Below are 9505 nucleotides of genomic sequence, written 5' to 3'. Positions count from 1 at the left end.
GAGAAGAATTCTGATGAGAGGATTGTGATCGAACAGAAAAATGCAGAGGATGTGAACTGTGAGATATTGCCAAAGAGCAGCCTAAAAAAACCAAGAAACCCAGAGCCAAAACAGGTTGTGAAGGGCAATGTTAAGTGGATGGACTTGACAGGGAAGGAACTCTCTGAGATCAAGGAATTTGAACCTCTGTAAGTTCATTTTTCACAGACTGATTCTGATGCATCCTGAGATGGTTCCTTTTTTCCTCTTATCTTGTGATCTAGTTATCCCATAAGCTCTCACTCCTGTTTGATAGAAAATTATCATTTAATTTCTAAGAAATTCCATGTTGTTCTTGCTTTTTTTCAGTTAAGCATCCTTCCTACTGCAGTCAAGTTTGAGCTTAGCAATGACTAATTCACATTCCAAATACTTTTAAGTTAGATTCTTGCTTCTTGTCTATATTGACCTATTCCAATGTCCTTGAGTAAAACCTTATGGCTATATAATTCTCCTTGTGAAATGTAGTTAAGTTGTTGAATAATATTATGCTATCTAATTTCTATGCTGTCCTATGGAGACGATGTAATTGAAATGATGGATGCATAGGGAAGACAGAGGAATGTGAATTGTTTCCTTAAGCAGTTAGTTTCACGAAATGGTGTACAGTTTATTTGCAAATAACAACTTTGCCCAGGATATTCTTGCTCCTCTCTTCCATTCCACCTTGCTAAAACTATTGTTTTGCTATTTGCGGAGTTGACGATGAATTTTTGTAGTTGGAAGTTTAGCTTCATTCCCAAAATTCGAAATAAATAAATCAATCAAATTCCAGTTTTTTTTATGCTTCTCATTTCTTGCAGCGAATCTGAAGAAGAAGATTACACCAATGGCAATGCAGGATGCATCTGTGCGATTCAATGATGAAGAATTCTTTACTTTGGATGAATTCCTGAGATACTACGGACCAAATGTCCAGCTACTTCGGAAACCAACTCGATCTTTTGATCCTTTGATTCTGTGTTCATCATCCAGGGATAAGTTATGCCATAAAAGCCAGCCAGCTTTTGAGCTCATTACGATTTTGGTTCTCGGCCGAATCTTTTTTAGTGTATTCAAACTAATGGAATTGGTTCATATTGATTATAGCTCTCGCTGGATTTAAATAATTGTAATTGTTTCCAAATTATTGGTTGCACTTGGAAATAATCAGAGAGATTGGATTTAATTCATCGCAAATCGCAATATTGCATGTAGTTGGAAATAAATGAAAAGATTAATATGTATAAATATATATGAGTTATGATTATGATGTGTTTGGGAATGATTATTGCAGGGCATAATAAAAATATGATAGGTGAATTATTACTTTTTAAAGTAGCAGTTGGCGTTCAGTTTAAGGAGCCACTTAATTACGATTCGATCTACGACCGGGGATTCACACAAAATTCCAGTCGGTGACGACGATGGCGTCGACGGAATCGCGGCCCTCTCCTCCTCGGCCTCGAAGCGGGGAGATCCGTCGCGACGATGTCTTTGGACGCTGCGTGCTGTTCTCCCCCGCCCGCTCGCGCCGCCCCTCCGACTTCAAATCCCGGTCTCCTGCCTCCTCCTCCTCCAACCCTAACTCTAAGCCCTTCTGCGCCTTCTGCGCCGGCCACGAGAGCGAGTGCGCGCCGGAAATATTTCGCTTTCCGGCTGGATCTTTAGATGACTGGAAGATCCGGGTCATCGAGAACCTCTACCCCGCTCTTAGCCGCGATGCCGAGCACTCACCGAGCACTGCCGATGGCCCAGATGCCGTCATGCCGGGAAAATATTCACTGACCGGATTCGGATTCCACGATGTAGTCATAGAGACTCCGGATCACTCTGTCCGCCTTCCGGATCTCTCCCCCGAGGAGATTGGCCAGGTGCTGCTTGCCCACAAGCAGCGGATCTTGCAGCTGGCGTGCCTCGAATCGATTAAGTACGTTCAGGTAGATAACGGGAAGCGGCTGGAAATTTACCGATTTTGCCTGTTTATGTTGCGGACAAGAGACATATTCTCAAATAAAATGTTTTCTTCGTAGACATTTATAGTGAATTCAATTCCGATTAGCTAATCATGAAATATCTGATAAGGTTTTGTTTTGTTTTGTTTTTCGCTAATAAAAGTATCAGATAACATATAAGTTTTTCAGCGTTCATATCTTGAAAATTGTACTATTTATAGATTGTCAACTCACCTTAAATTTAGTAGTTTAATGGCGTTGCTTTTGTATTTTCAATCTCTTCTTCTTGTTGTTGTTATCGTCTGAACTGATATTTTTTTATGGGAACAAAGGTGTTCAAGAACTATGGTGCTTCAGCAGGAGCATCAATGGCCCATTCTCACAGTCAGATCGTGGGCCTTCCACTTGTTCCTCCTTTGGTTTCTACCCGCCTTGATAGCATGAAGAAGTTCTATGATATGACTGGGAAATGCAGTCTATGTGAAGTTCTTTCCAACAATCTATTGGTTGCGGAAACAGTCCATTATTTTGCGATTGTTCCCTTTGCAGCTTCATATGCTTTTGAGGTGTGGATAGTGCCACGAGGTCACACTGTTCATTTCCATGAAATTGATCATGAAAAAGTAAGATTTGTTTTTCTATATTCTTTATCCATATGTTGTTTATGTTTATCTACTTCTAAATTGCTTAGTGAGATTTGTAGGAAGAGATTCTCATTGCAGGACGATAGAGATTTGATGGATAGGATATCTAATGATCGTCGTAGGCCTCTGTTTTTCTTATAAAAATCATATATGTAATTTGTATGAAATATCTTTATCCTTGGTTTTGATTGAATTTTTCCTGTTTTGATGTTGGCATGCTGGCTTTATGCGACAAGTCATTAACTTTGATTAAATTCATCTTGACCCATGAGTTGTTATTTACATGGTGTTTGAGGTTCATGTGTTGAATTATGAAAACATCATTCCACAATTGCTACATGATAGCTTTATATTCATAGGGGAACTGTCCTTCGTGTATTGCGCTCTTAGTCACCATTAGCTGATCTTAATTTTTCAAGGATTATGCTGCTTGGGCTTTATGTAAATTCCACCCTTGATTGCATTGGAACAAGCTTGGAGGGGCTTATGGTAGGTTCCTGACAAGCTTCCTTGAAGGTTAAGAAGTTGAGAGGCTTTACAGAAATGGTAGAGAAAAAAGAAAGTCAATACCCACTTTAATGTATAGAAAATATATGAATTTGTGTCATCTTTTCTTACGGTAAAGGACCTAGCAGTAAAACAGGTCTTACCACAGTGCATTGTATCTTCTATAAGTGTAATAATAGTAACGTATTGGTAATTCTGGTGAGAACCTGTGATTTTTGGGAGTATTTGCGACAGTCATTGCTGGTTAGGCTAAGATTCAGCATGGGAGAATAGGTCGAATCATCTAGACAAGACATGGAAACAAGGTTGAGATGCATTGTTCTACTGAAGTGTATATTTTTTACTTATAGTGGGAACCTATTAACTTCTACGTCTGGCAATGCGGTAATGTTTGTGACAGTCGCTAGTAGTAGGATGCAATGCAGCTAGGGAGGATAGGACTGGTCGTCTAGAAAATACTAGGAAGTTTATACTGACCTGCAGTATCCACAAGCATCTATCTCTATGAACATTTACTTATGGTCTGGAAACCATCCAGAGAAAGTGGATCTGGTAATTAGATACCTAACATCTGGAAGTAAGTATAGCAATATTTTCTTTCTGAGATTGCTGCTAGATCATATGGTATTCCTTTTGATAGTCCATTAGCAAGTATGCAAGTGTATTTCACATCATTTTGATCTTTTTTAGCTGCCAATTGTTTTCTGTAGAAATGTGGTAATTGTATATTATTAATTACAAAGACTTGAAGTTTTCTGTCGCCTCTGAAATTTACGTCTTACTGATTTTTCAGTTAAGACTAGATCTATTGTATCAAGAAAGTGGACAGTATGTCTTCGCAACAATTAATTATGCTGCCACTTGCACAGTTTAAAAAACATCAGACCCAAACAAGTATTGTCCTGTATTGTTAGTGAATTCTAATGATCTCTTTTATGCTTTTGATTGTGATTATTTTTATGCAATTGTGGTTATTAAGAAATCTTTCTTTCTTGAGCCCTAGCCCAGTATTGGAAACTTGGAACTCAGCTTTTACCATGTGTTGCTACACATTATTTTTAGCTGTGTTTTTCTCCTGCGAAGTTAATGAAATATGGCTGGATGTCAGCCTAGCTGCTGTCTCAAATCCATGCTTGTAGGCTTGACAATGAATGTATATATACACATCTACGCATCTCAAATCCATGATTTAAGTTTACATTGTTGTGACAATTTGCTCTTCTTGGCAGGCAGTGGATCTTGGCGGGTTGTTGAAAGTCGTGCTGGAGAAGTTGTCCATACAGTTGAATGACCCCCCATACAACTTCATGATTCAAGCAGCGCCGCCCGACTTACCATCCTCTTGTGCACCTTCTGTGCACTGGTTTTTGCAGATTGTACCACACTTGAGCGTTACAGGAGGTTTTGAAATTGGAACTGGTTGTTTTATCAATCCTGTTTTCCCAGAGGATGCTGCAAAGGTCCTGAGAGAAGTTGACGGCTCAAGATAAGTTTACTTCCTAGAGTTTTTTAAAGTTAAATTTAACATTGATGATAGAAATAAGATTCCCCAATTCCTATATGTACAACTTGGTTGGACGACGTAGGGGAAGAATGGTACACTTTGACCTTCGAATTGTCATAATTCTACTACAATTGATGATCAACATTATTTCTATTTGCTCATAGGCATGCAACAGTGGTTGCATTGCTTGTGCTAATGTACTGACTTCAGTTTACAGCTTGGCCTTGTTTGAGATTTCTTGTTCTTAGTTTTCTCAAAGCCTTCTATACTAAAACAAATCGGCATACAAACAATTGTTCCGATGTGGATTCTTCAATTTTGAGACTTAAAACTGTCACCGTAGGTGGAATTATGTTACCCTGTTTTTCAATACGGTTCCAAAATTGTATGGCACAATGGAACCTTTCTATATCGCAATGCACTTATTCATTTGGTTTTTGATTATGAAAACAAAAAAATAATCAATCATTTTAAGTTACAAATTTGCTTCAAACTAAATCTGATGTCAAATTAGAGATGTATACGAAATATTGTGATGACAAAACTAGCGATCCCTTCGTAAACAGATCAACTCATAATCTGATTGTAATTTGAATATTTTGGCATGTTAATTAGAATATCAATTGTCCTATGTTTATACACAATTCATTACCATTCTATTTCTTACCATAATTTATTGTCTTCTGTATTATTTTTTTTTTTAATACAGAACTTTACATAAGAATGCATTTATGCAAAGATATTTTTTGATGTCAGATATGATAGTGATTATCTTACGGATAATGGGATAAGATAAGAAGAGAAATTAGGTGTAAGATAAGAAGAGAAATTAGGAGAGAAAGCAAGAAGAGAATTGGAAAAATACTAAAAAGAAATATGTTGTTTGCTAAAATAAAGTTTTGTTAATAACAGAGGATGATTCCTCGTATAGTTATACGTTTATATAAATTCTGGATAAAATTAATAGAAACATATATGATATATAGATTTTAAATTTTCATACGATCATCGATAGAGCTGGATGGTACGTTCATCATTTTAGAAAATCAAAAGAATGTGTTTATATTAACGTCACTGATTGGCGAAGTCTTAGCTGTGTTGTTGACAAAGGATACGGTTGAATCTGGACACGAGACTGGAATAGATAAATAGAACATGTTACAAAAATGAAATTATTCAGTTCAATAAAACGTGTGGCGTCCATGGACCATATTTAGCCGGCACGGGACACGAATCATTTTACTTGTACTCGTGTCTGTCGCGTAGTGCACTGGACCCAACTCGTGACGTCACATTCACCAATACTGAACCTGCCACGTTCAATTGCGCATTAGCCAGGACCAAACTTTGCGGGTCAAAACTTATTTTAATAATAATTATAAAATATACAAAATTGATAAGATAGAAAAAAAAGGAAAATTAAAAAACGAAATATAAACTAGAAGAAATGTATTTTGGAAACTTAGGAAAATTTTAGGTATTTACAGTATTTTTTTTTAATTTTTAGTGTCTAGAAGTATTTACCAATTAATAAATATTTGGAACGTGTTATGCATAAGATATTTCCATATATATCACGGTCACGGTGGGGTTTTAGAACTTAAATGTTATAATCTTATTTTCTGATAGTTATTAATTCATTTTACTTTAGTGTTTAAACTTAAAAAAAAAAAAAAAAAAAAAAAAGAGGAAAGAAAGAAAAGAAGAGAGCGATGATGATCATAGAAATCAATATGCAAACAGTGAAAGAGATAGACATTGAAATTATTAGACAGTATTCAAAGGATGCTATCTCAAGGATAAATCTTATCCTGAATTCATCCCTCCTTTCCTTCTTTTCTATGACTGTCAAACAAACCTACAATCACTAGACTTGCTTAAATAAAAATATAGGGGTAAAAATGAAAATCAGGTCATTTGTTTTGGTTATCATTAAAAGCCGATAAGGTTCCTTCGATATTTAAAGCATTAAAAAATATTAGAAACCTAAAAAAATTGCTTAGCGTTAGTAAAAGGGAGATGCTTCCCTAGGGTTCGCATACTTATTAATTTATTGCGATCGTGTTACTTATCTATAACCGATTGTCAGCTATGGTGGTCACGACCAGAAAATGTGTAGCTCCTTATTTTTCTTTAAAATTTTTATTGTATCCAGACTATCTTCATTTCTTTCTATTATAAAAAAATTCAGCAGCTCTTCCTCCTCGTCGTGAACCCCTGGGTTATAGACCAAATAAGTCATACGATAGCTCCGTCCTTGCTCATGACGGAATGGATTAACAGGGACGTTAGGACTAACAAATCGTCTTTTATCATTTGAGATATCAATATATTTGGAGTACTTTACTCAGGATGATAATTTTAATATTGAGGTCAAAGAGAGCTCCCTTCACAATTTGCTACGAAAAAAAAAAGTAACATATTCTTTCAGGAGAAATAAAGTATTTACTTTATTTTTTAGATATTTAATGATTGAATCTTGATTCGATGAATTTTGTTTCTCATTTATGGTTTATATGTGAAAAATAAAAATTATGTAAGTAAAAAATATTGTTGATAGGAAAAAAAAATCAGTGGCGGACAGGTTTGAAAATTATGTGATTAAATCTCAAATTGAAAATTATTATTTTTAACACGGTTTTCCACCATCCCAATTGTCATTATTTTAACTAATCATCTCTTTACCATACTATAAATCTTCCTCCCCAGCCCTCCCTTGTCCTAGCAAAAGCGTTCTTTTCCACTACAGATCCCAGGAAAAAGGAGTCTTTGAGGAGTGCATAGATGTGCGGAGGAGCGATCATCTCCGACCTCATACCGGCGGCGGCGGCGCGGCGGGCCACGGCGGAGTACCTGTGGCCCGGCGGAAGAAAGAAGAGAGGGAAGCACCGGAGGGTGGAGCTGGAGGATGACTTCGAGGCGGACTTCGAGGAGTTCGATGATTCGGAGGAGGATGAGTTCAATTATTACGAGGAAGACGGGGAGATCGATTTCAAGCCCTTCGGATCGAAGTCCCCTTTCTCGCTAGGTAATTAAGTATATATATCTGTCAAAAAGTTGCAATTTTACTCCTTCAAAATGGTTATTTGGCTGTCTATCTTCTATTTACGGATGATCTCTTCTTCGATAGTTTCTATGCTTCCATGGTTCTCTGATTTATAAGAAGTAAGGTTTATGGAGTTTGTTTTTCAATTAGAAACAATTATTTGAAGTATAAAAATTGGAAGAATAATTATGGATCCCTTCTTGAGCGTTATCAAATATTATAACACTCTTTAATCAAATAAAAGGGAAGTTTATCAGAGTTGAATTCAATACCTAAAAATATCCTCTTTTCCCCCCTTGGCAACAATTCAACGTTTTGCCTTATGATTTTTCTCATAGCTTATTGGGATCATGTTTCCAGACTTCTTGGAAGGTCTGTATAAATTTTGGTGATGATATAATTGGAAATTATTTTTAAGTTTATGCTTTCTGTGGTTTGTGGGGAAAAATATCTCTTCATGTTTGCTATTCTCCACTAATCTGATAATTTATGATTGATGATGAGTTTTGGTATGTAGGTTAGCACTTGTTCTGTTTGTATTTTATACATGTGTTAGGAATGGAAATAAATGAATGATTTCTTACTTTGCCATGGCAAAACCATATTTTCTTTCTTTGGTTGTTGATTTCTTGTTTTGTTATTGCAGATGGTTCAACCACCCTAGAGTCAAGAGATTATGATAGACAAGCAGCTAAGTCAGCTAAAAGGAAGAGAAAGAATCAATTCCGAGGAATACGCCAGCGACCATGGGGCAAATGGGCTGCAGAAATCAGAGATCCTAGCAAAGGTGTCCGTGTTTGGCTCGGGACATTCAACTCAGCTGAAGAGGCTGCAAGAGCTTATGATGCTGAAGCTCGTCGCATTCGTGGCAATAATGCTAAGGTGAATTTCCCTACTACAGTAAACTCTCGTCGCCAAAAGCGTGCTTCAAAATCTACTTCTGCAAGAGCATTGGCATCTAGTATGATAGAAAAGCGCAAATTGAAAGAGTCCAACTACATTAACCACCAAGAATCTGATTTCTCTTCTACAATTAGCCTCTTGGAAGAGAAGGGGCTAACTAAACCTGATTACTCGAACCCTGCTTTGATGAAACAACCTTCTGAATCGTGCGAAGCTCTGAAATTCCATTCCGACGAAGATAGCAACTCATTTGGTCACCCAGAGTCTGTGTGGATTAATGAGATGAAAACCCCAGAGATCATATCTGTTTATGCTCCCTCAGCGAACAAAGGCAATAAAACTGAATTACTGGGTGATGATAACCCTCAGAAAGATTTCAATAACAATTATGGATTGGAATTGCCCACAGAGACAGCCTCCGAATTTAAACTCCCCGAAGATTGGGTGGCATTTGACCCATATGTGAAATTCTTGCAATTTCCATACATCGAAGGAAGTGATGAACTGTCGATTGACTGTCTATTTGGTGGTGAATTGGCACAAGATGATTTGAATGCTGTGAACCTATGGAGCTTCGATGACCTGCCTCTGGAAGATAGTGTCTACTGATCAATGGCCTCATCCTGGCTATTGGTGTTAAGTTTATAAGAGAGAAGTAAGATATCTTATAAATCTTTTTATTCCCTTTCATGCTGTATATCACATATTCAGGTGGTTAAACTGATTCTTTCACTTGCTCATTTCCTCAGGAACTATATTGTTAACGTAGGGTTTACCGACTGCCAGAATTGTCCGTGTGTTGTGAAAGTTTCTGTATTCAGAATAATATTCAGGAGTAACAGCTTATTGCTGCCTTACAAACTGTACTTGATATAAGTTCTTGTTTGAGAAATGCTTTTCAATCAGATTGCTCTGTGCTTTTTTATAA

The 9505-nt window shown here is 36.9% G+C and overlaps 2 protein-coding genes across 2 annotated transcripts; both read left to right on the top strand.

The window, feature by feature from the left end:
• Window positions 1–1341: 1341 nt before the first annotated feature.
• Window positions 1342–4875, top strand: LOC122026353 (ADP-glucose phosphorylase-like). The gene is made up of 3 exons (XM_042585037.1): window positions 1342–1958; window positions 2306–2596; window positions 4354–4875. Exons 1-3 carry the CDS (start codon window positions 1446–1448, stop codon window positions 4612–4614), a joined length of 1065 nt encoding a protein of 354 aa, XP_042440971.1. The 5' UTR covers window positions 1342–1445; the 3' UTR covers window positions 4615–4875.
• A 2457-nt stretch (window positions 4876–7332) lies between these two features.
• LOC122027412 (ethylene-responsive transcription factor 1-like) lies at window positions 7333–9505 on the top strand. The gene is made up of 3 exons (XM_042586362.1): window positions 7333–7656; window positions 8321–9232; window positions 9327–9505. Exons 1-2 carry the CDS (start codon window positions 7413–7415, stop codon window positions 9184–9186), a joined length of 1110 nt encoding a protein of 369 aa, XP_042442296.1. The 5' UTR covers window positions 7333–7412; the 3' UTR covers window positions 9187–9232; window positions 9327–9505.

This window comes from Zingiber officinale, chromosome 10A (assembly GCF_018446385.1).
Source record: "Zingiber officinale cultivar Zhangliang chromosome 10A, Zo_v1.1, whole genome shotgun sequence".
Classification (NCBI taxonomy): Eukaryota; Viridiplantae; Streptophyta; class Magnoliopsida; order Zingiberales; family Zingiberaceae; genus Zingiber; species Zingiber officinale.
Note: the sequence above shows the minus strand (reverse complement) of the source record. Positions and strands in the feature narration are given on the sequence as shown.

Excerpts from the sequence above, each read along its gene's own strand:
- LOC122026353 (XM_042585037.1), top strand. The coding sequence starts at position 1,446 with ATGGCGTCGACGGAATCGCGGCCCTCTCCTCCTCGGCCTCGAAGCGGG. Across the intron at positions 1,959-2,305 it reads AATCGATTAAGTACGTTCAG|GTGTTCAAGAACTATGGTGC; the intron begins GTAGATAACGGG and ends ATGGGAACAAAG. Across the intron at positions 2,597-4,353 it reads ATGAAATTGATCATGAAAAA|GCAGTGGATCTTGGCGGGTT; the intron begins GTAAGATTTGTT and ends TCTTCTTGGCAG.
- LOC122027412 (XM_042586362.1), top strand. The coding sequence starts at position 7,413 with ATGTGCGGAGGAGCGATCATCTCCGACCTCATACCGGCGGCGGCGGCG. Across the intron at positions 7,657-8,320 it reads GAAGTCCCCTTTCTCGCTAG|ATGGTTCAACCACCCTAGAG; the intron begins GTAATTAAGTAT and ends TTGTTATTGCAG.